At 35.7% G+C, this 27,451-nt stretch overlaps 1 protein-coding gene and 1 pseudogene across 3 annotated transcripts; one reads left to right on the top strand and one right to left on the bottom strand.

Moving 5' to 3' along the window:
- Nucleotides 1-26,326, bottom strand: LOC110821066 (putative protein phosphatase 2C 60). 3 transcript variants are annotated; one of them, XM_088220882.1, is made up of 12 exons: nucleotides 26,169-26,308; nucleotides 25,553-25,626; nucleotides 25,351-25,469; nucleotides 24,299-24,362; nucleotides 19,522-19,630; nucleotides 16,059-16,209; nucleotides 14,006-14,131; nucleotides 7,644-7,767; nucleotides 7,460-7,536; nucleotides 6,170-6,222; nucleotides 571-625; nucleotides 1-445 (listed from the first exon to the last, which is right to left on the bottom strand). In XM_088220882.1, exons 2-12 carry the CDS (start codon nucleotides 25,572-25,574, stop codon nucleotides 227-229), a joined length of 1,119 nt encoding a protein of 372 aa, XP_088077008.1. In that variant the 5' UTR covers nucleotides 25,575-25,626; nucleotides 26,169-26,308; the 3' UTR covers nucleotides 1-226. The 3 variants fall into 3 exon arrangements, with proteins under 3 accessions (XP_088077008.1, XP_088077010.1, XP_088077009.1); XM_088220884.1 differs by lacking the exon at nucleotides 25,553-25,626 and adding an exon at nucleotides 26,058-26,102 and having other exon boundaries at nucleotides 26,169-26,302; XM_088220883.1 differs by lacking the exon at nucleotides 25,553-25,626 and having other exon boundaries at nucleotides 26,169-26,326.
- LOC148266090 (heat shock protein 81-1 pseudogene) lies at nucleotides 21,036-21,940 on the top strand (annotated as a pseudogene).
- Nucleotides 26,327-27,451: the final 1,125 nt, after the last annotated feature.

The following is a 27,451-nucleotide window of genomic DNA, read 5'->3' as shown; positions in this document are numbered from 1 at the left end:
TAATATAATATAACATAATATAGCCTTAATAGCTGGAAACCACTTTCATTCTCAAGTTCAACATAAAAATATACACATGTACAAAGCTCCTTCAAAGCTATTGTAAACTAAAAACCATTAGCATTTACAATCATGCCCTGCAAATTCACTTCCTAAAATGTGGAATAGAAGCTGAGCCACAATTCTTGAACTCACCGGAGACTAGCTGTTTGGTCAGTAAAACGGGCTACTGCTGTCTAGTTTCAGTCTCTACTGGACTTCTATCTGCCTCTGCTGCCTCAACTGGTTGATCAGATGATTCCTGCCTGTCCTCTGCAGGAGTTGCATCAACACGTCCTTTAAACTGGATCAAGATCATAGTCATATTGTCACATCCCTCACCGCCAGCAGTGGGAGCCAGACACCTATCGAATACTCTTTCGCATACTGTTGAAAGTTTAGTTTCCTGCATAAATCAGAAATATTATCCTACCGTCTCTATATACTAGAAGTAATATTTAGAACGGTCATGATTTCCCACTGCTACTTTTGTACATATAGCACAAATTAGAAGGGCATTTGAAAACTTACAGTGTTTAACTGTTCCCGAACATAGTCCACTAATTGCTGACTTGACATGCAGTCCCTGATGTGAGACACATGGAGAGATTTCAATGAGTTAGTATAGTTTGTAACTAATCAAATTCTCCAAATTTTTGCTAAAAATTTCAATCAAAGACAACTAAATCAGAAAAGTGTCTTTGTAACCATTTCAAGTCAATTCCCATGACTCTTATGTCAAATTGACAATTCTTCCCCTCTAAATACATCTATTACAAATCCATCCAAATGTACTGCACGTGTGTTGAAGTCTGCAGCATGCTGGTAATGCATAGGAACATGCAAATGAATTGGCAAATTTTGAAGTATCACTAAATTCTCTGATTTTCTAATGTCGAAAATACATAGTAAATGACTGACAGGTGTTGGCCACTTCATAAGAGTTTATAAAAATAAGAAAGGAAAGAAGACAACCGTAACATCAAATGCATGAAGTCATTTATCGTGTTATCACACTAAATTGTAGATGTAGGGAATAAGACTATATGCTTAAGGAGTTTAGTGTGTTATACATGGCCCTCTTTCAACTCAGAGCTCTGACCAAATTCCAGAGATTGATGCATATGATTTGTAGAAAATAAAATAATTAGAAGAATAAATTAGGATTAAATATAATTATTTACAGCTGTTATGTGTTGTACATAGAGGTTATCACTAACAAATTTCTTCTTCAAATCAGAATTTTGTTATGATTTCTCCAGAATTTATTAGGCTGTTAGAAGTAGTAGATTTGTATATATATGTGTAAATCATTCATCAAAAAACAAGAAGAAGAATATTTTTTCTTCTCAATTTTCTTCATGGTATCAGAGTATACCTGATTCAAGAAGAAATCAAACCACGTTGAGTCGTAATCAGAAATGGCCTCAAGTGAGCTTCCATCCTCTCCACCAGAAGTTTCCTCTGGTTCTTATCACCACACAGCAACAACCAAAGTTGTGAGTGAGCTACCATCATCCTGTATCACAGGACATAAACTTGATGGCAGCAACTTCCTTCAATGGTCGTCGCCTATTCATCTCTTTATTCGCGGAAGGGGGCGTTATGAGTACCTCATTGGCTAGCTCGTGCCTCCTCCAGCGTCTGATGCAAATGCACAAACATGGGAGATCGAAGACAGTATGGTCATATCCTGACTTATCACCTCAATGACCCCTGAAATCAGAGAGAATTTCTTTCTCTACGAAACTGCTCATGAAATCTGGAAGGCAGGACAAGAACTCTACTCCAGCAAGTAAAATACCTCTGCAATATTCGAAATCGAGTCAATTATTCATGACCTTCGGCAAGAACTCAGTGTCACCCAGTATTACAGTATCCTTAGTCGAAGTTGGCAACAGATGGATGCCTTCAAGGAGCGTTGCTGGAACTGTCCCGAGGACGCGAAAAACTTCAAAGCTTTTGTGGTAGAAAAGCGGGTCTTCAAATTCCTACTAGGGCTAAACAAAAATCTCGACGTGATTCGGGGACATGTTCTGAGCACCAAACCTTTGCCGAGTCTTCAAGAAGTGTTCTCTGAGGTTCGACACGAGGAGAGTCGTCGGAATATCATGATGGGAGAGAATGACCAACCTCACCCAACTGAAAATTCTTCGGCTCTCACAACCCGAGCGATTGATAGTCGAACGAAGAAGACAAGGCCCTGATGCGACCACTGTTGGAAGCTAGGGCACACTCGGAAACGTTGCTGGAAGCTTCACGGCAAGCCAAGTGACTGGAAACCACCTTCGGGTGAGTGAAAAACGTCGAAAGCAGAGACCACCAGCAAGCTTCAAGGAAATCATGTGATAGCTGACGAAGTAATTTATGATGAGATGGAAAAAGATCCATTTACTCCTGAACAATTGGAAGCTCTCAAACGAATTTTGTCTAAGAAATCTCACCCGGTCAGTGCCTCTGTGGCACACAAAGATAATATTCATGGCTTATCTGTTCTTTCAGAAAAAGGATAGGTGTGAGTGGTAGACTTTGGAGCATCTGATCATATGAGTGGCGATTTCTCAATGTTCCAAAATTATAGAAGATGTGAAGAAAATATTTCAATCAGAATTGCAGATGATTCTCTCTCAAAAGTGGTAGGAATGGGCTCTGTAAATTTGTCTCCAAATTTGACTCTCTGTTCAGTTCTCCATGTTCCAAATTTGGATTGTAATTTGTTGTCTGTCAGTAAGCTGTGTGAAGATTTGAAATGTGCTGGGAAATTTGTTTTTAATATGTGTAATTTTCAGAATTTGGACTCAGGGAGGATGATTGGCAGTGCTAGGATGAGCTCGGGATTATCTTTGCTTCAAGTCAACACTTCTAAAAGACAAGCTCACAATGCAGTATGTGAAAACTCTGTTTCTATTTCCGAAAATAATGACTATAATATTATGTTGTGGCACTATAAACTAGAACATCCAAAATTCATGTACTTGAAAAAAATGTTCCCACTACTATTTAAAGGAAAAGATCCAGTATCATTACAGTGTGAAGTTTGCCAATTTTCTAAACATACTCGAAGTTTATTCCCTAGTCTAACATATAAACCGTCTAAACCATTTGCATTAATTCACAGTGATGTTTGGGGTCCTTCCAGGGTTTCCAACGTTTCTGGAACTAGGTAGTTTGTATCTTTTATTGATGACCATACAAGAATTACTTGGATGTTTCTCATGAAGGAAAAATCTGAAGTGGGATCCCTTTTTTAAAAATTCCATACAATGATTCGAACCCAATTTCATGCTACCATCCAAGTATTGAAATCCGACAATACTTGTGAATATTTTGAAAATACTCTTGATATTATTCAACAAAGTTCATGTGATCATACTCCACAGCAAAACGGCAAAGCCAAAAGAAAAAATAGACATATTCTTGAGGTTGCCAGATCTCTCATGTTCACCACTCATGTACCAAAATATCTTTAGGGAAAGGTTGTCCTTTCAGCTACCTATTTGATTAATCGGATGCCCTCCCGTATCCTACAGTTTCAATCACCGTACACTATCCTCTCAAAAATCTTTTCTGATTCACACATCTTAAACACTTTGCCACTTAAAGTCTTTGATTGTTTAGTATACGTTCATATTCATAAACATTTTCGTGGGAAATTAGATCCAAAAGCAATAAAGTGTATTTTTATTGGGTACTCAACAAATAAAAAAGGATACAAATGTCTAGTTCTGGAAACCTGCCGATTTTATAATACCATAGACGTCACATTTTTTTAGAATCAACCATTTTATCCCACTACTGATATTCAGGGAGAGACATTCACTCAAGAATATCAGTTGTGGGATATGAGTGTACCTCCTCTCTACCCACAAAACCCATCATCGGACAAACCTTCCCTGCAGACTAAACCCGAAACCTCACAAAAGAAATAAGAACCAAAACCAGTTACAGAAAGCACATTACCTGCAACGAGTGAGCTACGTGTATATACAAGAAGAAACAAAGGAAAAGCACCTAAATCATCCAAACACTACTATGAATCCACCACTGATTCAGGTAATGTAATCTCTGTACCAACTCTTGATTTCGTTGATTTTGATATTCCTATTGCTTTGAGGAAAGGTACTTAAACATGCACCAAACATCCTATACATGACTATGTTTCATTGGACAAATTATCCTCGGAACATCATGTTTTTGTGTGCAGGATAGACAGCAGCTCACCTGAACCCAGAACAATACATGAGGCCTTAGAAATTCCAGAATGGAAGTTAGCTGTCCTAGATGAGATCAAGGCACTTGAAGAGAATGAAACATGGGAACTAACTGATCTTCCTTCAGAAAAGCGTCAAGTGGGATGCAAATGGGTCTTTACAACCAAATATAATCCAGATAGGAGTGTGAATAGACTTAAAGCCCGCCTGGTAGCCAAAGGCTATACACAATCATATGGTGTAGACTATCAGGAGATGTTTGCACCAGTTGTCAATCACAATACTATTCGGGTACTTCTCTCACTTGAATCTAACTTTGACTGGCCATTGTGTCAATTAGATGTAAAGAATGCATTCCTTAATGGCGATTTGGAAGAAGAGGTATATATGAATATATCACCAGGGTTTGAATTAAATGACAATTCTTAAAAAGTGTATAAATTGAAAAAATCACTTTATGGCCTAAAACAATCTCCAAAGGCATGATTTGACAGATTCACAAGAACTGTAAAACATAAAGGATATGAACAATGTCAATCCGACCATACATTGTTCGTCAAACACTGCATATTAGGTAAGAAAGCTATTTTAATTGTATATGTTGATGATATCATTTTTACAGGAGATCACCTTGAGGAGATTCAAAAACTTAAAAAATTCCTAACCAAAGAATTTGAAATAAAAGATCTTGGGGTACTAAAGTACTTCCTCGGTATGGAAGTGGCTAGATAAAAAAAAAAAAAGGATTTCGGTTTCTCAACAAAAGCACATTCTGGATCTCCTAAAAGAGACTGGGATGCTAGGAAGCAAGCCTGCTGACACCCCTATAGATTCAATCATCAAAATTGGATCCAGAATCAGTGACAAAATGGTTGACAAAGGGAGATACCAAAGACTTGTTGGAAAACTTATTTACTTGGCTCACACAAGACCAGACATCAGTTTTGCAGTAAGTACACTAAGTCAGTTCATGCATCAGCCAACTGAAGATCACATGAGGGCTGCATATCAGATTCTAAGGTATCTCAAGAAGACTCTAGAACAAGATTTATTCTTTCATAAGACAGACAGAAGGGATGTTGAAATCTACACGAATGTGGATTGGGCAGGTTCTACAGATGACAGGAGATCTACATTAGGATATTGTACCTATGTTTGGGGTAACCTGGTTACCTGAAGAAGCAAGAAACAGTCTGTTGTGTCTCGCATCAGTGCAGAATCTGAATTTAGAGCGCTTGCTCATGGTATTTGTGAAGGTGTATGGTTGAAGAGAATACTTGAAGAATTAAAGGTCTTCAACAATAAGCCTATGAAAGTGTGGTGCGACAACCAATCAACAATTAGTATGCCTAAAAATCCAGTACATCGTGATAGAACCAAACATGTGGTGATTGATCGTCATTTCATTAGAGAAAAATTGGAAGATGGGATTATAACTCTGATGCACATTCCAACTAATCAACAGATCGCAGATATTCTAACTAAAGTTCTTCTCAAAAGAACCTTTGATGATAGAATATCCAATCTAGATTTACTTAACATATACGTAAACTAAATTGAGGGGGAGTGTAGAAAATAAAATAATTAGAAGAATAAATTAGGATTAAATATGGTTATTTATAGTTGTTATGTGCTGTACATGGAGGTTATCACCAATAAATTTCTTCTTCAAACTAGAATTTTGTTAGAATTTCTCCAAAATTTGTTAGGCTGTTAGAAGTAGTAGATTTGTATATATATGTGTAAATCATTCATCAAGAAACAAGAAGAAGAATATTTTTTCCTCTCAATTTTCTTCATGATTATGTTCACACAAGGATGCCTAAGTTATATGGGAAAGAAATAAATTAAAAAATGGCAATGTGATCAAGTCTTTCACTAAAAACTGTGTATAAAATTTAGACCAGGAAGTAACTAACCAAATTCCATCACATGCTAAAACAAGAAACTCATCATCATCACAAAGCTCCACCTGTTTCAAGGGAGTAATCTCTTTTAGTGAAGGAAAAACATAAAAACAGAAGAATTGTGTCAAAACTGAATTATCAGAATAAGAAATCTCGCAATTTCCAAAGCCAGAAAAAGTATCTTGTATTCATAAGAAATGCATGTCCAGAACCATGTATTTCATTGTACTTATAATCTGCTTATAATACCTACAAAGCAGAGTAACTAAGCATGCTTGTTAGGTTCTCATAACTTCTCTGCAGAAAAAATAAACATCCCCACCCTAACATTTTGTGATTTCTTGTGTATGTAACTGGAAAAGCTTATTTCTTAAAGACTATGATTCATCTATTTATCCCCATATGTTTTTCTTTGCCAAGATGAATAAGCTCTTATCTTTACAAAAACGAAAAAAAGCAATCTTATCAAAAGATCTAACCATTTATTTATAAAGTAATTTTTGAGAATAACACAAAATATTTACAAAGTAACATAAGGTAGTTTGGTTCAAATTTGAATTTCATGGAATAGAAGAAGAAACACAATATAAAGGGAATAGAACTTTTAATGAAAATGAAATTCTAATTTCCAGTCAACCTAATTTCTAATTGAAGTCAGTTGTTTTTACAGTTCTTCATAGATAAGTGAGAATACAAACTTATCATGTTGTGAAACTAAAAATATGAGCAGAGCTAGATTTAATTATTCATCATATATATAAATTATAATTAAGCAATATATATATACATACTTGAACCAAACTCAATAACATATATATATATTTTTTTTAAATAACAAACATAACAACATATATATAATAATTAAGATCTAATAATCGAATAGGAGCAAACTAGACTTAACCAAACGCAGCATAAACACTTCAATATGATGACTGCATACTTACCATTATCCAAATAACTGCTTTTTTTCTGTATGAACTTGAAACTGCTGCTTTTTTTCAATTTGGGGACTTATCTACTAATCTCTGTATGTTTATTTTGTTTCGCCAAAATTTAGTAAGTGATGCTCTTTAATCACTTTTACCTAAACATTGTAGCTGTTTATTTTACAAATCAACATCCAAACCCTTTAAGTTGCTATTACTTTAAGCATATTTGTGTTAGCAATCTCAAACACCCTCTAAGAAAATTGATTAAACATCTGTGTGTGTGCAGAGCTATTCCAAAATCACTTGCCAAAAGCATGATCCAGCAAATCTACACCCAGAGTACAATTCAAAAGCAAATAAGATTCTTACATACAGTATTAATGTCAGGATTGGCAGTTACAATCTGTTTTTCAGCTGGCAAAGTTTGATTTTGCTTGAACTCCGCATCTCCTGCGACAAAGAAACATTTGATAGCACAAGAATAGGAAATCCTCTTTAATAAAGAAAAATCCATCCATCAATTTTCAGTGAGTGTTATGACATAAAAATCCAACTACCAATTGCCCTTGCCATGTTTAAACTTCCATTAACACGGCCAACTAGGATAAAACCACCAGCCTTCAAAATCCTGTCCTTCTCAGCCTCTAAATCAGGCTTATGATCTTTGGACAAATTATATGCCTGCAAAATAGGCCTGCATTAAAACAATGCACGTGCATAGTTGGATAAAACAAGAGCAGCTACACATACCACAAACATCACATCAGAAGATACCAATTGCCTTAAATCGTACCAAATATTATATCGACATAGATATGAAAGGTTTTGCAGGTTTGAACATAAATATATAGGATCATGTGCTAAATCAAAATTTCTCATTTCCCTCAAATAACACATTCACATTAAGTCTGTGAAGAACAATAAAGATGGTTCCTTAATTGATTGAATTATTTCAGTACCATACAACTTGAAGTTGACAAAATACATAGTGCATTATCAGTTGGCATTATTTTCCTTCGGATCATTAGCACCCCCCTTATGGCTGGTTTAGTTCATTGGATGGGATAAGAATTTAGTGAGGATCAAATAAGATTGTATTGTAATTACAACCAAAGTGCTTCTTTCAGAGGTCGGCAGATTCTTAACACCTCTCTTATTGCTAATGAGGTGGTGTATTAAGGTGGAGGTGAAGAAATAAAGCTTGGTGTTCAAATTGGATTTTGAGAAAGTCCATGGTCAAGTGAACTGAAGCTTTTAGATAAAGTTGTGGATTTCAGGTTGTCCCTGTTCCGTGGCCTTTGTTATTATGGTTAATGGCAAACCTTTTTTTGAAATAAAAAGTGTAAGGTTTATATTAACATGGTACTAAAAAGAGGTACCGTCCATGTGTAACTTTACAATGTAATTAGAGAATCAATGATATTCTCAAAATCTTCATCACTAATAATGTCATGATTTAACAAACTAGTCCCAAAATAATGAAACCAGTTATCTCTTAATTTATGCAAGTCCAAGTTTATACCTTCAAAGGTTTTAATATTCCTCTCTTTCTAAACAACCCAAAAAATGGTCAAAGGAATTAAATTTTCTACTTTCCTGTTGACACCTATCCCTGCCCAATCCCATAACTCCCCGCGGACAGTTCTAAAAATTACCCAATTAATTCCCAAAAGTCCATAGATCATGCTCCAAAGTTCGTATGTCACTGGACACCAAAGAAGTAAGTGATTACAAGACTCCTCTTCCACTCTCAAACAGAGGTAACAACAATTTACTATGGTATGACCCTTTTTCCTGAGCTTATCAATGGTGAGTATACTTTCTCTGCAGGCTTCCCATACGAAAAAAGCAATTCTCGGAGTCACCCACGCATTTCAGATCTGTTTAGTCGGGAAGTTAGGTAAAACCTCCTCATTGTCACCCACCAGCTGTCTTGAATATGAACCCACTGAAAAATTACCACTCTTTTCCAGCTTCTACACCACCTTGTCCTCACAATCTTTTATTTCCTGGGCCTCCAAAAATGCTAATAATTCAGCATACTCATTTATTTCCCATTCATTTAGGTTTCTTGAAACATTAACCAGTCATTCAATTGTTGTTCATTCGATAAGCTTCACTAACCAGCATATGTTCGATTGGGCAATCTCATAAATTCTTGGGAATTTCACCATAAGAGAATCAGTCACAATCCAAACATCAAGCCAGAAGCAGATTTTGCAACCATTACCAAGTTGTCATTTTATGCATTGCCTGAATTTTGGCCACTGCAGTAGGATTTTCTTCCAAAGACCTCTGTCGTGCGGTCTGCTGGTGTGAGTTATGCTTCTGCCAGAAGGCAAATCTGCAGTAGAGAATTCTCCCCATCTTGCACCAACTATACTCTTCCATAATCTATTACCATCCACCAAAAATTTCTATAACCATTTCCCTTGTAGGACTACATTCAAACTAACAATAGATCTTAAGCCCAGTCCACTACTAGCCGTTGGTTTTTTAATTTTATCCCATTTCACCAAATGATACTTCTGATTGTCTAACTCATCGCTCCAAAGGAATCGACATTGAATTGTTTCTACCTGTTTTGCAATGTTAACTGGAATTGTAAGAGTGGAAAAATAGTAGATAGGAAGATTGACCAATGTACTTTTGATCAAAATAAGCCTTCCATCTTTTGACAAAAAATTACATTTCCAACCCGTGAGTCTCCTCTCGAATAGCTCAATAACAGGATCCCAAGTGATTTTTTTTTTATACTTTGCATCCAAAGGGACCCCAAGATATTTCAAAGGGAGATTTACAGCTTTACAACCCAGTAATTCAGCAAACATGCTGCTGTCTCCATCATCACCAATCCTGGCCAGCTCAGATTTTGCGAAATTAACCTTTAACCCAGACAGCTTGGAAGCAGAGTAATGTACATCTCAAATGTGATTACTGACATCAGGTTGATAAAAAATCAGGGTATCGTCAGCAAAAAACAAATGAGAGACATCAATGGAACTATTTCTTCTGCCAACTGAAACACCCTTTAACAGCTGTAATTTCTTGGCCTTACAAATAAAACCATTTAAACCCTCCATGACAATGATAAATAATAGTGGGGATAGCGGGTCGCCTTGTCGAAGTCCCTTAGAGGCAGAGAAAAATTCAGAAGGTCCACCATTTACAAGAACTGCAAATGAAGCAGTAGACATACAATATTTCATCCAGCCTCTCCATTTTGAGCCAAAACCCATTTATTCAGCATGTGGTCAACGAAATCCCAACAAACGTGATCATAGGTCTTTTCCATATCGAGTTTACAGAATAATCCAATCCTTTTCCTTGCAATCAGATCATCTGCCACCTCGTTTGCAGCCACCAATGCCTCCAAAATTTGACGGTCTTCCACAAAAAGCATGCTGGCAGTCCCCAATTACCTACCCAAGGACCTCTGGGAGTCTTTTGGCTAAGACTTTAGCAATGAGTTTGTAAATGCAACCTACTAGACTTATTGGCCTGAACTCATTAAACTCTTTAGCACCTCTCTTTTTTGGTATTAGGGCCAGGAAAGTAGTATTTAGGGATTTGACAAATTTTCCAGATTTGAGAAAATCCCTAAGAAACTCCATTACATCATCTTTTAAACAAATACCAAAATTCTTGCAAGAATTTCATCGTGAACCCATCCGAACCCGGTGCTTTATTGCCATTACAGATTTTCAAACATTCACTAACTTCCTCCTCTGTAAAAACAGCTCTAGCAACTGATTACTTGTCTCAGAAATTCTATTGAACTGTAAACCCACAAGCTTAGGCCTCAAACAAAATTCTTCTGAGTACGTGGTAAAAAAGCATTTTGCAGCTTCCCTCATTTAATCGTTACCTAAAATTTTATTCCCTTCCACCCAGATGTCTTCCAAATAATTGCATTGCCTTCTATGCGAAGCTAATGCGTGGAAGTATTTCGTATTTCAATCCCCATCCTTAAGCCATTTCTCTCTTGATTTTTGTCTCCAAGAACTCTCCTCCGCATTTATAATGGAAGCCAATTTGATTTTTAGGGATGCCATTTTTTCACATTCGTCACTATTAAGACCACCCAGGCCATCCTTTTCATCCAGCCCACTGATTTCATCCAGAATGGAACAAATATCATTTTTTTCTTTTACCTTCTCTTCTTTAACCCAAAGCTCTATGCTCTCCTTAATTGCCTTTAATTTGTGGCCATTCTGTAACTTGCACATCCCTGCACATCAGTGTATTTCCACTTTTCCTCCACCATGGTACGGAAATTCCCACCTTCAACCATCTGTTTTCTAGCCTGAATGGGATAGGACCCCGTTGAATTCCATCCAACTCAAGATAAATCGGAAAGTGGTCTGAGATGGGGCATTGCAATAATTTTTTATGCAAACCTGCAGCTTGAGTGATGAAACCATAGGAAACGAAGAATCTGTCAATTCTGAATTTACATTTCTAATTGGACCAGGTCCACTGACCACCCCTGAGCAGTATATCCACTAACTCCAGCCTGTCCATGGCATCAGTGAATTCTTGTGCCACAGAAGTCGAAACACCGCTTCCACTCCTCTCCTCCTTATGCAGAATCATGCTAACATCCCCACCAACAATCCAATTCCCACCCCATGGTTAATGGCAAACCTAAACAGTAGTTCCCAGAGTAATGTGGTTTGAAACAGGCTGACCGCCCGGTACCTCTCCTTTTCGTGATTGTTGTTGACGCCTCAAGTTGTATGATTCTTAAAGCAACTGATTAAAGCATGTTGGAGGATCTTAGGGTTGGTCATGACAGGTCGGGATTTCCTTTCTCCAGTTTGCAGCTTATACAACACTTCTCCTCTCTTATGGCCAGGTGAAGTTCTACAATGTGCTCACCATCTTGCATGTATTTGAGAGTATATCTTGCATTGCATGTTAACCTTAGGACAAAGGCCTTGCAAGTCCAAATCAGAGGTCTGAATGATCCTGTGAGTTGTGACATCTTAGAATGGCGCTTTCATTTATCTTAGGAGGCAATCCTTAGGATGCCTCCTTTTGGGATCCTACTGCAAGTAGAGTCTTTAAGCATCTGTATTGTTGTGAGTAGAGTCACTAAGCTTTTAGATATGGTTTTGGAGAGGAAAAATTTCAGAGGTTGATGACAGTGTTACATTTCAGAGTGTCTCTATTCTGCAGCCTTTGTTGTTATGGTTGATGGCAAAACTAGAGAGTGGTTCTAAGAGTGGCATGGTTTCAAACAGGCTGACACCTTTCCTTTTCATGATTGCTGTTGATACCTTGAGTCATATGCTTTCTAAAGGTACTGATAAAGGTACTTTGGAGGGTCTTAGGGTTGGCGATGACAGGTTGGAAATTTCCCATCTCCAATTTTGCAAATTGTACAATACTTTTCCTCTCTTACGACCATGTGAAGTCCTATATGTGCTCACTATCTTGCATATATCTGAGAGTGTATTGGGACAGCAGATTAACCTTAGTAAGAAAGACTTTTCAAGTCTTAATGTTGAGGACTAGAGAGTTAGAGGTCTGAACGATCCTGTGGGTTGTGACATCTTAGAGTGGGTTTTAATTTATCCAGGTGGAAGAATCCATAACTTGCCTCCTTTTGGAAACCTGCTATGGGGATCCTTAAGTTGCTTCCTTGAGCTGAATCTACATAGGCTTAAAATGGTGGCTTAGGTTCCTCAATGCAATGAATTGCCATAGAACTCTAAGGTCAAAGATTTAGAGGATTCTGAAAATTTTTGCTCTTGGAAGACATGACAGTTCATCTTGATCCTCAATGCCAATGGGCTTCTCTTTATCCTCATTTGCTGCGGGCTTTGGCAACCATTGATATTTATGTATTTCTGCTGTAGCATAGATTTGAAAACAACATTCTTCATTTATAAGGTAATATGTTATGGTAAGTGTGAGTATTCTCATCATATGGAACTTGTGAAAATTCTCGGAATAATTTATTTACTCATTGCTTCCTCTCAAAAAATGAGATTATAAGTATATAGAACCCATAAAACACAAAGTCCTAATCCAACTACAATTGTAGAATACTACTAGAAAACTTAATCCTTAAAAAATTTCAACTATAATTAAAATCCTAAGTTACTAAAGATCCAATCTTAGCCATACTATTACAATACATTGAAGATTAGCTAGAAATACAATTCCTAACCTATTTAGAAATTCTACTTCATACCCATTCTCCATCAGTGGCTGTCAGGTTAACAAACTCAGATGATATTTTGACAAAACTCAAAATATCATTTTAGTAACTTAGGATTTACTACTGATATAATTTTTCATAGAGATGTAAATTACTTTTTAAATTAAGGGGAATTTATCTAGTTTATTTTTTGGGGAGTATAATTAGGATATATATGCCTGATCATGAATCCAATTGCCAATTTAAAGGGATAACAGTTACAAGTAATTGAAATTCCTAGTACAAAATGAGAAGAGAACACAGTGATACTAACTAGTGATGTAATGACAGTTGCATTCATACTCTTTCACTCTTTATTCAATAAACCAAACATGCCCTAAGAAATGTCAATGCAGAATTCATCTTACTTCTTTCATTCTTATTCAATAAACCAAACATGCTTTTAGAAGTGTCAATATAGAATTCATCTTACTACTTTGCAATCAAAACTGTGTTAACTGCAAACAAGGAAATTCATAAATTATCCAGGCAATTCAAGTACAGTATCCAATAACAAGTCATGGGCTTAATCCATTTCAAAAACCATTGTCCTCTACCAAACAAGAATAACTTAAAATTATATTTTCATTCACAAAATGGTCTAAGTGAAGGTCGCAACCTTGAAACAATCCCTTATTTACAATTCTAAGAAAAAGATGTTTATTAATGTATGTAAGAAAATCCAAAAGATAAAGGAGAATAAAATAATACCTGACCCTTCCTCGATATTACACAACGAGAATCACCAGCATTTGCGACTACAAGTTGGTTGTTTCTAATGATTGCAACACATGCTGTGCTTCCAGATGTTGGTCCCTGAAAATCTGAGTGAGGCCCCTAAATGCAACATAAAACTGCTTAGTTTCTATGATTTCTACATATGATGTCAACTAAATCTAGGAAGGAATTAATTGCAGTCAAAATGGGGCAATTACTGTGAGCTTTTTGAAAAGGAATCTTTTAAATAATAATATTACGGGAAAAAAATAGAGCTGTCCAACTGGCATGTTGCAAATGCAACAGCAAAAATTATGGAGAGAAAAGTTTATGGGTTACACTCCTTTAGTACTTTGTGAATAGTAACACATTTTTTATTCAAGAAGATTACTGAGAGAAAAGAATACTCGACATGATAATATTAAAGTTCTTGCAAGCAGTTGGTAGTAAGGTAAGTTTCCTAGATGCAAAATGATGGAGAAAAGCTACCTGACATGACAACATTAAAGTTCCATGAGTGGCAACCTCTTGGTGCCTATTAAATATACTTCTTTTTTTTCTCAAAAAGAGATAATAAAGTTCCATGAGTGTGGTAATGGAAATTTTATAGTCAAATTACTCAATGTTATAATGAGCATGTCACTACCTACTGAGAAAACTAGGATAAGAAACTCATAGAAACTAATGAAATTTTGTGTTCATAATTTATCAACCCTCACATTATTTAACTTCCAAGTCGAATCAATTCACCACTGTGCTAATTTCATCACACAAAGATGGGCAACGATACCACAGAATCTTTGTCAAAATAAGATTAGAAAATTATTTATAATCAGTGGGTCATACTTTGAGGCCAAGTATGTTCACATGCTCCAGAGCATTTCTTCAATTCCCTCCGTCAAACAATTTTTATTAGAGAAATCAAAAGGATATCTTTAGGTTAACATTAATCATCTACTTTGAGCTTAAAGCAAGAAAAAGGAGAGACCTTTCTGTGGATATGAAGGGGAATGATAATTGGGGTTTTAGTTTTTTTTTTTTTAAAAAAAGAGATCATTAGGTTTTTATTGAAGATCTATCATCACTCCCGACTCCTCAAGTGTGAATTGGAGGAAAAAAGGTTTCCCTGAACGAAGCAAAGAAATGATCTGCTTGATCTCTAAAAGGGCCAAGGTAGCAATATCTATGCCGACGCATCTATGATTACATCATTTAAGCAAGATGCTCTTTTTTAATAGAAATCATTTAGTGCTATGACATTAATAATAGCTACTTGAAAGATACCACACAGAAAGAATTTAAAGAAAAGATTGCACAAGAAATAACAAGTCAACCTTTTCTTTATAGAAGAAAGGATAGAAAAGAAAGCATGGCACTATTAATATTGTTCCAGATTCAAAGCTCAAAAAAGTTTATGCTTCTTCAGAGGCATAAGATGAAGGTGCAAAAACCGAAAATATGGACCAACCTAAACCAATTTCTCTTTCACTCTATTGCTAGGAAACTGTTAGCTTATTTTTCTACTCTCCTTTCTCTACTTTGCTCTCATATCTAGGTTTCAATGTACAACAGAAATGACCAAGCATAATTCAAGTATAGAAGGAACAATCTGGCTCCACATGATATTTAAGAGCTTTTCATCATTCACAACTAAAGATAATAGGTTACTTCAAACCCAATACCTAGGGAATTCATTTCTTACTATTAAGGAAATTATGTACTTGAAATTTAAGACTATCAGAAACAAATGCAGACTGGAAGAAATTCTCATTCATGAGTACCAACCATCAATGACTTTCTTATGAAGAAAAAGACATTCAACTACTTTAACTTAGAACAAGCTTGGTTGAAGCAAATTAATTTGCTTGAAACATGAGATTTTACGAAGATTTGGTAGAATATATCTACAAAACATCAACCATAAGTTTTTCAAGGAAAGAAAGAACCATAGTGTTGATACTGGTTAACAAAATAAAAAAGCATAACTAATAAGATATTGCTTTTTCTATACAAAATTTGACTTTTTGCTTTTATAGAGATTGAATACCTCCTCAGAAGGCCAATCAAAATTATCATGTACTTCACCAGCCTTAGGAGACCATATTAGGCCTTCTAGCATACCAGCTAACTGTTCTATCTTATCACCCAATATGGCTAATTCCCTCCAACCCCTTTGTCCACGCATCATCTCATCCATTCTGCAACAACAAAATTACATTAATCTGCAGGCACAAAAAGAACGAGCAAAAATTTAACACACTTATTTATTAGTTTTATAAATTTTACCCATCAAAACCTTTCAGCAAATGACATTGTGTCTTATCCCCTCACTCCCTCCAAAGGAAAAGAAGAAAAGAAAACAAATGCTCAGATGTTGCCTCTTTTCTCCTCTGAAAGAGCTCAAATTACCCTTGTAATCTAGCATGTTAACTCCCAGCTGTAAATGTTACAAAGTAGTGTTCTCTTCATATTGTTTTAGATTAATAGAACTTTTTTGTGGTACTTACAATTGTATTTTTAGTTGAATGTATGTTGTGAGGAAATTATATCAGAAAACAAGTCAGTAAATCTTATAAAGTACACAATTTTCTGTATATATTTTGTTACTATTTTCTGATTATACTTTATACACAAATAGCAGATTATTTAACCAACTATATAATCTGTGCATGAACAGCTAGAAGCCACCCACTAACCACTTGTGTAGCCATTTATGGAATAAAAGCTTTGTGAAAAAGGAAAGGATCTTCTTGATTCTTCAAAACAACAATGTCGAACTACGACCTCAAAATATATACCCATTATAGCCTCTCAAGTTTATGTCATTTCACTTAATCCAAAAAGATAGATAACAGAACTGGTCTAATATCACAATGTAGAAGAGGTGACTATGAAACCCAGCAGCTCAGAATAACGTCACACAAATTCCTAGGAGACAAAGCACGAGTTAGCCTACAAGCTTGGAGTAAATCATTAAGATTAAGCCTAAATACATCACTTTAATAAAAAAAGTTTAACGTTAGAGAGAACAAAACTATTACAAAAACATTTAGGGTCTGTCACTGGTGCTTGTGCTGTTACTGATAAAAGTGCTTTAAAAATGGTCTTCAGTAAAAGCAGCTTTAAAGTAAAAAGCAGTAAGGTTTTTGATAAAACTTATTGTAAAAAAATATTTTCAATATAAATTATGATATTACATTTAATTAATTATATTATAAAAATTACTAACAAATGTTGAACAGCAAAAGCAGAGGTAGAAGTCGGACCAAACAAGCCTTTACTAAGGGCATCATTTTGAAAAGTATGATCATGCATTGGAAGATAAAAAAGGGACTTACAATCAATTTACAAAAACACTCTCCACAGGTTAACTACAATAAGAATATGCTACAAAAAGGCTTCCAAGAGAGCCCAAAAAGCCACCCACGTGGAACAACTCCGGTTAGTGAATTGTTGAGTGGAGATCCATAGCAAGTTGTTCCAAAGAGAACAAAAACCACCTAGATAGAGGCATTCCTATTAATGAATTTTATGGTCAAGATAAATTCATTCTTCCATACTTCTTTGTTCCATTATGACATCAAAGAAGAAAGTTCAAAACTCAAACATCTTATACTTCTTGAGCAATAATCTCACCTCGTACTCCAAGTCCATATTCATCACTCTACTTTCATATAATTCTCAGAGAAACCTCTCTTGGCTTCCTAGTGCCAGTCTTGCAAGTTCCAAACAAATCTACATTCCAATTCCATATCCCTGCCTAATTTTCCCTCTTTTTATTGCTAATTTATTCAGAGAAACATTACGGAAGTTAGTGGCAGTAAACTTAGAAACTATAACAACCATCACTGTCCATCACATGGTAGTTAGCCTAAATATTGCTCCCTCCAGGCAACTTCAGTTTTCCCTTATTGAAAAAATATAAAAAGTAACAATAGCATTGGAATCAGAATCTTATTTTGCTCAAACTCAGTTACAAGTGTCTACGAGGGTATGGATCTAAGTCTCTAACTCAATAAAATATTTCTAATCAAAGATAACAGGGAACAGTATGTGTGCTTAGATTTGGTTGATGTGAAATTTTTTTTTGAAGAAAATAGTATATTCAAAAAGCACCAAAGATGTGCAACCCGTAAACACTTACATCTCGAACAAAACTGTCTATAAGGTTCCCAAGATTCTTGCTAGAATATAATGGTTGATTCGTAATTAAAATTTAAAAAAAAAAATGGATCCGTGAGTCTCTAAATAATCAAAATTGGATAATATACCTCAACAGTCTCCTCATTCCTCTCTTTCCAAATTGTCCAAAAGGTAGTACTAAAGGATAAGCCTAACAGATTGCTTATTATTTTGAATGATTGATGTGAAAATAGTAAAACTAACATAAGTCTGTAAGACGTTGAGATGATATTTTTGAAATAAAAAGTGCTAATGTAGTATTATAAACAAAGTACCAAAAGGGGGTACTACCCATATACAGTAAATTTACATTCTAGTAAGAGTATCAATGACAACCCCAAAATCTACTCCACTCATCATGTCACGCCCCAAAAACATATTCCCAAGAAAATGAAACCACCTATCTCTCAATCTATTCACCAAAGTTTCCCTTCCCTCAAAAACTCTAAGGTTTCTCTCTTTCCGGATGATCCACATTAATGTGAGAGAAATCAAATTGTTGCAACCATTTTCAAGCCTGAACCCACTCCATGCCCATATTTCTTCTTTGACAGAACCAGCCATCACCCAATTGAGCCTCAGAAGCCCATACACCATACTCCATAGTTCATAAGATGTTGAGATGATATGATATACATAACAAATACATTTTCTTTTTGAAAAGGAAGTATAATTACATAGACAGAAGAGAAAGGTCCAAAATCATCCAGAGTCCTCCAAAGTCACCAAAAAGAAGAAAATGGCAAAGGAAACGAACAAATAAGGAGTTAATATAAAACAGTCCCTTCACAGTGAAAATAAAGTCTTCTGCATTAAAAAATACAGCAGATTAATATTTGCAGTGAAAATGAAAAACAAAGTTGAAAGTAATTGGTAATATATAACTTACTTACTTATCATACAAAAATGTACTTAAAAAAGTAGACATTCAAGAACTAATATTTCTATTTCAGTGTGGTTTTTTAACTTCTAATCCAAGAGTCTTCATCACCGATCTATTACCAAATATCTTAGCCTCTAGTTCTAGATTATTGTTCTACATGACATCAAGCATTAAACCAGATTCCGCACCCATACCCATGCCTACGTCATGTTGTGTCCAATATGGATATGATACTAAATTAAAGAGTCTAAGCAGCATAGTCAAACTCAGTAACTTGGTTATGTGTCCAAAATAAATCCGTGATCCTGTTTCAGATTCCCAAGCAAATTTAAATGAGTTATTTTCCAAATACACCTCAGCCACCTTCTTGCAACGACTATACTCAAACACATCCATCAAAATGACATATGAAAACAGCCTAGAAAAACAGAAACAATAAACAAACCTAAGGAAAGCTTTCTGTACAGAAGTGCCTATATCTCCAGCTGAGTATGCTTCCTGTTTGACCACCTGTCGATGAAGATACTTGGCACAGAACTTAGAAACCGCCTTACCTGCAGATCATGTAAAAATAAAGACTGGACCAACCAGAACAAATATGAAAGAGAATATTGAGCTCAAGGAAAAGGACGATAAAAGATTGAGTTGGATTTTTGAACTCTATCAATTCAGTGATAGGGCCATATATTAGTATTCATAGGCAGCAACAAAATTTAAGCATTAGATGGTCATGGGACCATTAACCCCAACAACAGAATTCCCTGAAAATTTTAGACATAGAACCTTATAACCACTACAATATATGTAGGATTTATATATATGTATAAAGAAATCATACTGTTAAGAACAAAGAGAATAAAAAAGAAATTGACAAAAAAGAACTAAAGAGAGAAATACCAACTTATCTTGCAAAAGAATAGCAGGTTAATCTCCATACAAACAGACAAAGAAATATTCTTGAAAGTATCCACGAGCCTTAGCCTATAAGGATGCCAAGAAAGAAATCTTATCTCCAAGAATATATGATCTCCAAAAATTTTAGCATTTCTCTCCAGAAATATAAAGAGCTCGAAAGAGCTTTAATCCCCTTCCTTATACTTGATTCCAGCAGAACCAATAAAAGAAAAGACTCAATAGTACCAAAACAAGCCCCAGAGAGGCCAAAAGTATCAAAAATCTAATGCTAAGTTCTCCAAGTCACATCACAATGCAAAGAGAAATAACAATGAGGCTCTGCGTCTCTAAGGCACATCACAACAACACTCAGAGACAAGGCAGTATTCAGTCTTCGAGCTTGGAACATATTGTTGGTATTAAGTCTACCTAGAATCACAGGCCAAACAAAAACTTTTACCTTAGAAAGAGCTGAAATCCACTATAAGCATTAATCAGAAACAACATTAGGGGATGCAGGATTATGAATTAGAAAACCAAGGTAAGACTTGCAAGAATAAGTATCTACTGACTCCAAAGATCAGAATCTGCAATCATGTTATTGAAAAAAAATAGCAGACTTGAGGAGATGAATCAATAAAATAATATCAGCAGCTTCCCGATCATTAAGATTTCTGAAGGAAGACAGATTCCAAGACTATTGAATCATTAAAATGATTCAGAAAGAGGAAGCCGGAGAATGACAAATATGAGACAAACTGCAGGCGAGGAAAGCAGCAGGACTAGTCTCCTTGCGGAGAACATTGTCTAGGCTACCATTGAGTAAGTACTTATAGTTGTAAACCAGGACTCATCTGATTCTTCACAGTACCATCCTTGAAGCTGAACTAAAAATTCTTGTGCCTTAAGCAACCAACACAGCTATAAACCCAGTGATAAATGGATTGTAAGTACCATTAGTCCTCTCACTCATTTCTGCTCTCTATTAAACCTTCCCCTCCATTTCTCTCTTCTTAACGAAAACCATAGAGGTCTTCTTTGTTAGATTGTTGACGTTGCGGATCAATGGTGGAGACAGAGACGATTGCATTCCAGGCAGAGATCAATCAGTTGCTGAGTCTGATCATCAATACCTTCTGCAGCAACAAGGAGATCTCCCTTCGTGAGCTTATCAGCACTTCTTCTGATGCGTTGGATAAGATCAGGTTCGAGAGCTTGACAGACGAGCAAGCTTGATGCTCAGCCTGAGCTTTTCATCAACATTGTTCCTGACAAGACCAACAACATATTGTTGATAATATTGGCAAGGCTAAGGCTGATTTGGTGAACAATCTCAGTACTATTGCAAGGTCTGGTACCAAGGAATTCATGGAAGCATTGGCTGCCAGGGCTGACGTGAGCATGATTTGGCAGTTTGGTGTTGGTTTCTACTCAGCTTGGTTGTCAAGAAGGTTATTGTTACCAAAAAGCACAATGATGATGAGCTATTTTTCTGGGAATCCCAAGCTGGATCATTCACTGTGACTAGGGAAACCTCTGGCGAAAGCCTTGGCATGGGTACTAAGATTACTCTCTTCCAGAACGAGGATCGACTTGAGTATCTTGAGGAGCGCCGTCTGAAAGACTTGATCAAGAAGCAATCTGAATTCATTAGCTACCCAATCTCTCTGTGGGTTGAGAAAACCACTGAGAAGGAGATCTCTGATGATGAGGATGAAGAAGAGACGAAGAATGAGGGGAAAGTTGAAGATGTTGATGAAGAGAAGGAGAAAGAAGAGAAAAAGAAAAAGAAAATCAAGGAACTGTCTCATGAGTGGTCTTTGGTGAACAAGCAGAAACCCATCTGGATGCGGAAGCCTGAGGAAATTGCCAAGGAAGAATATCCTGCTTTCTCTAAGAGCCTTACAAATGACTGGGAGGAGCACTTGATACAATTCATACTTCATATTTCAAAAATAAAGTACCGTTGATCCTTGCACAACCAAACTTCTTGCTAGCCACCGATCAACCTGAGATCAGAGACCCTTTAACCCTTAAAGACCATAGCTAAAGCCCCTTTACAGACTCTGTTCCGATTAGATCCCATACTTGCTGACTTCATCTCTGAAATTGACAACCTGGATAACAGTCTATTCAATCTAGACATTTTGTCTTCTTTACTTCTGCTAATACTCCTCTTTCTTCACACCATCAAGAAAACAATTATGACAAAAACTCCAATTATAGAGAGGAGATGCAACTTGGTAAAACCTGCAACTTGTTTGCTTTGACTTCAAGCAAAGCCACCTGAACCAAATGGTGCTGCATTGCAGCCTCCACCTTCATGGCCAAACCTGACCTTCCAACAAATCCAAACTTGCATTGACAAATGAAATTAAATAGCAACTGAAATGAATAGCTATATCTCCAATCTTTTTCCCTCTTTCATGAAGATTACTAGGCTTGTCATTCTTTCATTTTTCTTAAACAAAAAGTGTAAGATCATAAACAGAGGTACCAAGGGAGTACAGCCCATGTACAAAAAGCTTTTACAAGTCAATAATAAGATCAATGATATTCCCAAAATCTTTCATCCTATAAATGTCATGACCCAAAATTAAAACAAAATCCCTTCTTCAATTATATCCATAGTGGGGTAAAAGAGGGAGAGACCTAAAAGTTCCAAATTGGCAAAGTGGACGTAACTAACATGCTAAGGAGTACTATCAATCCAATGATCCTCCCTAAAACGAAATGAGAACCATTCCTCAAACAAAATCTGAGCAAGGGTAAAAGGGAAACACAAAGATTAGCAATAGCCTTTCAGGAGCATTTTTATGTACTCGAAATATTGACTTTGTAGTCTCATTCATTCTGGTATAGACCAAACTTGCTGTTAATAATCCTGTGCAAAAAAAGTAAGATTTCAATGGAAACCGCCATAATCATTTAGCCAACAAAGACAAACTGTTATGACAAAAGTTCCCAATACTAAGACCACCATCCTCTTTGGGCAAGCAACATCTTTCACAACGAATTCCAACGTTTTTCCCAATAAACTAACTGATCCCTCATTGACTTGCTTGAACCCAAACAAAGAAAAGATTTCATCACCCACTCACCTCTCTCACTCCCGCATCTTAAATTGAGACAAGTAATAAAGGGGAATACTAGACATACAAGATTGACTTTGAGTGACCCTATCACCAAAAACAATAGCATCCTTCCAACAGTCAAAAAAACTTAAGAGGACAATTGGAATCAATATAATGTTTTAGTCAACATATATAGGATATATAGAAATCAATAAAAGGTATTGCTAAAAAAAAGTCTTGCTTATAAATTAGTTATAAAAACATCACTTCCTATCTATGGATAGAAACAATAGCAAAATATGATAATTCATCCCCCTCATTACAAAAATAGTTTATAGAAAATGATAAACTTACAACCCTCAGCTCAGATACGTGAAGACAAAAACTTAAAAGGGTGTCGAGAATGCTCTTTATTCTTTCATTTGAAGATCAAAAACTTAGATATTGATGCCTAAAACATAGAAATGTTAAGGAAGGCTCTTAATACTAGTTGTAAAACAAGCCTTTCACTCTTATCCAAAGATCAAAGGACAAATAAGGAATACAAACACAAACATTCAAACATGCAAAAACGAAGAACACACACAATAAGAAAGAGTTCCCCAATGATTCAATCCACACAAGATTGCAAATTTGAACTTATATCGCAAGCCTTGTACATATAAAAGATGTAGGCTTAGTTAACAATAACAAAAGACCAATTAGATCTTTAAATGTCAATTTACTTGGAGTATATTATTCATTGTTTATAAAGACGAAGAACTTGGTTTAAGAGTAAATTTTTGTCTTCAAAAGAAAAAGGAGAGCTGGAGATTCAGAAAGTTGTGGTACAACAATATTTTTATGGGTCCAAAAACTATTCCAAAAGTGTTTCTTTTTTGCTAAGCATCTGTTGTCATAACTAAATACATGGATTCCATAGCTCAATATTTTGCCTCATGTATTCATGCATAAGTCTCATAATCTGTGCTAAATTCCCTAATTTCCTGGTTCCCATTATAACAATGCAACTTTGAGATGGATGACTATCCTGGTACTTCAGTTTAGGAAAGAAAAGGCATAAATAACAGTAAGAAAAGCAACTATAAATCAACATTTGAAAAATTAAAAATGGAAAAACTTCTGTTGGAGAACAAAACAAACTTTGTTGGAATCATAAACACTCAAACAAAACAACTATGAAGTTCCCTTGATTAAAAACCTGGGATGAAACTTACAAAAATAAATTTGTAATTTAAAAACTCAAACTCTAACCTCCATGACCATCATAAACCCCAAAGAAAGACGTAGAATTGTCCAAATCCAGAAAAGCTGCATGCTGTGGAAGACTAGCATGTATAAGTAATATAATTATAGTAAGTAACAAATATATGAAATCACTATATGGTCATTCAAGAAAAACACAAATTCTGAAGTTTCGACATTTAATCATTCACAACGAAAAAAAAAATCGTAACAAAGTAATTCTACATGTTGCAAAGAAACAAAGCCTTATCAATCACATCAGTGAAACACTAATATAATTTTACACGTTTGAATACTTTAATTAAATTAAGTCCAGTTTGTCACATTAAACTTCACATATCTGTCTTAATCATGTAATAGTTTATAAAATTGCTCCTATTTTTACATGTTTCTACTTCAAATTTTCAAACAACTGCCTATTTCAATATTGTAGTTCAGAAAATACCATGGTACATATTTCTGCCAACAGACAAGAGTTTTTCATGTATGCTTTACTGTTTATCTATTTCAGACATCAACGAATGAACAAAATAATTATATACGTTACTTCTAAAGTGCAGTAATACTCTCCATTCTCATTCAAAAATGCTATCAGTAGTACTGTACATAAACCAGAGCAAATGTTACTGTACCATGTTACTATCTCCAAGACATTTGCATATGCTGATAGCATTGGGAAACTCATATATTACTCTTAATTTCTGAAAAATATGCTATTTATGCCACTTCTTCTAATTTAGGTGAAGAGCATAAGCATGCAGCATCTTGAATAAGTACTGAGAGTAAACTTTTTTTCCATAAGAATTTACAAGGGCTATACTGACTTGAATAAGCTTTGTTTCTTACATCTTAAATTCCCATGCAACTCAAATTTCTTTTTGAAAGATCTCATGAATTACTTGTCAGGAAGTTGCAGTTCTCAAGTAAATCAAACATAAACATACAATCAATAAGCATCCTTAATAAGTGGTAAATCTGCCGGTCATGCAGTTGAAATTCAATTCCTTACATGCACGCGAATACTTGGTTGGTTAAATAATATAAACAGACAATGCACTCACAGCATCTTCCATGGTTGCACGCCAACCCTGCATGGAGGACACGCCATACCGAAGTTGGTCATTTTCTCCATCCTCCGAGGATTTTTCAGTTTTTGGGGAGCTCAGATAAACCCCCATTTCTGGTTAGAATCATATCAAAACCATCAATTGACAAAATCATCTCAAGAAAAATAAACTTTAGGTACGCATACATTCTACTTACGCAAATGTTTGCTGAGATACATACAAATGCAGTAGCAAATGCATTCGACTAAATAAGGCTGTTACAAATGTTAGCTGTATATAAATACATGGGTAAGTACGCAGATATATGCATGCCCAGCTAACAAGAATAATGTTTCTCCACCATGTTCAAAAAAGCTAAGTTAACAAATAAAACAAGCAACGAAAGAGTACAATTTATAAACAGGATAACGTGTCCAGATAACAACAGTAGGGTCCTCATTCAAATCTCGTAATACAGAATTCCAGAAACTGCCCTAATTCCTCATCTAGTCAGCAAAAATGAAAATAAAAATAAACTGAAAAACGACGTTAAAAGTAATCCCGTGGCCAACTTATTTCTGCTTACTCAGAATTATACAGCATTTTCTCGGGAACATGCAGATCAAATACAAACGGAAAAAGAAACAAGGACAAAAACAAAAACAAAAAACAAATCAGTGATAATAATGATTACTAGATTCAATTTTAAAGAACATAATTACCGAGATCGAACGAACTTTAATGAATTCTTAATCGTGTACAAAAACCTGCAAATAATTACGAGAATTTAAGCATATGAAGGAACTCTAGGGTTTGCGAGAGGCAATACTCACATGGCGACAAGAGAGTGGTTAAACACCGGAAGGAAGAGGAAGAGATGAAGGGGAAGGATGATCAGTCTGTTATTGTTAGATTATTGTGAATGACGAAAATATTTGACTTAAATAACAGGAAAGAGTTATTACCATTTGGTTTTTAATCATCTTTACTAATAGGCTTTACACATCAGGTCGTTATCCAAAACCATTAATTAATTCTAAAATTATTTTAATAATTTGTTGATTATGTAAACATTAATTATCTACAGTTAATTTAATTGTTTTTATTTATGTATTTAATTAATAAGATTGAATATATAATTAATTAAATTAATTTTTTTGAATTATTTTTGAAAGTATTCAAACATAATTTAATTAATTTAAATTTTTTGTTTGAATTATTTTTTAAAGTATCCTAAAACTCTACCAAACACTTTCCCAAAATCCAGCCCAGTTCCAAACTTTCACAAGTCCAGTGGTACAGAAGAGAAAAAATAAGCAAGCGGACGAGACATGAGAGAACAGAGAGATGATGGGAGAGATGGAGGGGAAGAGAGGGAAACAGAGGGCTTTTCAGCGATGCAAAGAGAAGCAAAGGAAGTGAGTGGCGGTGGCGTGAAACAGAAGAAGTAAGCGGAATCTCGGCCTGGTGACGATGATTTCAGCCGATGATGGTGAGAACGTTGATCAGTGAAGCCGGAAAGGAGGAGCAAGTGTGGAGGAGGCTGATGATTATGATGATGACTTATCGCAGCCGGAGAGATAGGAGAGGTCACAAAAAGCTATATGAAATAGCATTCGAGCGAGAGAAGCAAAGGGCGAAGATAAGAGGGAGAGAGCGCAAGAAGAGAGGCTGAGAGATTGAGAGGGACAATGGATAGAGAGGATTCAAGTGAGAAACCAAGTGACAGAGATTGAAAATATGAGGGGAAACTGGAGCGGTTGATAGAGGAGAAAACAAAGGAAAGAGGGGGAAAAGTGAGTGGAAAGAAGAGATAGAAGCTTGGAAGACAGAGAGATGAGAAAGAGAAGGAGCTGGGCGAGAGATAGAGAGTGACATAGAGTGGGGAAGACAGATAGAAGAGAGGAAGAGGGAGTTCGAGGAAGGAAACAGAAAACCGTGAAGAGAGAGTGAACGCGTTGTAACGCACAAATAATTTCAGCATTTTTGTTATTATTTTTATTAATTTTATTTATTTAGTTTAATTTATAATTTTAAAAAAAAAAAGCGTCACGTCAGCAGCCATGTCAGCGGCTCAGTCAGTAGTCCTGGCCAACCAGGACCTGCCGCGTGGCAA

Source organism: Carica papaya, chromosome 5 (assembly GCF_054855325.1).
Source record: "Carica papaya isolate Zhongbai chromosome 5, ASM5485532v1, whole genome shotgun sequence".
NCBI lineage: Eukaryota > Viridiplantae > Streptophyta > Magnoliopsida > Brassicales > Caricaceae > Carica > Carica papaya.
Note: the sequence above shows the minus strand (reverse complement) of the source record. Positions and strands in the feature narration are given on the sequence as shown.

Coding starts and splice junctions, on each gene's coding strand:
- LOC110821066 (XM_088220882.1), bottom strand. CDS start 25,574: ATGTATCTCAGCAAACATTTGC. Junction 24,363..25,350: donor GTGCAACCATGGAAGATGCT/GTGAGTGCATTG, acceptor AGTCTTCCACAG/CATGCAGCTTTTCTGGATTT. Junction 7,768..14,005: donor TAATATCGAGGAAGGGTCAG/GTATTATTTTAT, acceptor CCTATTTTGCAG/GCATATAATTTGTCCAAAGA.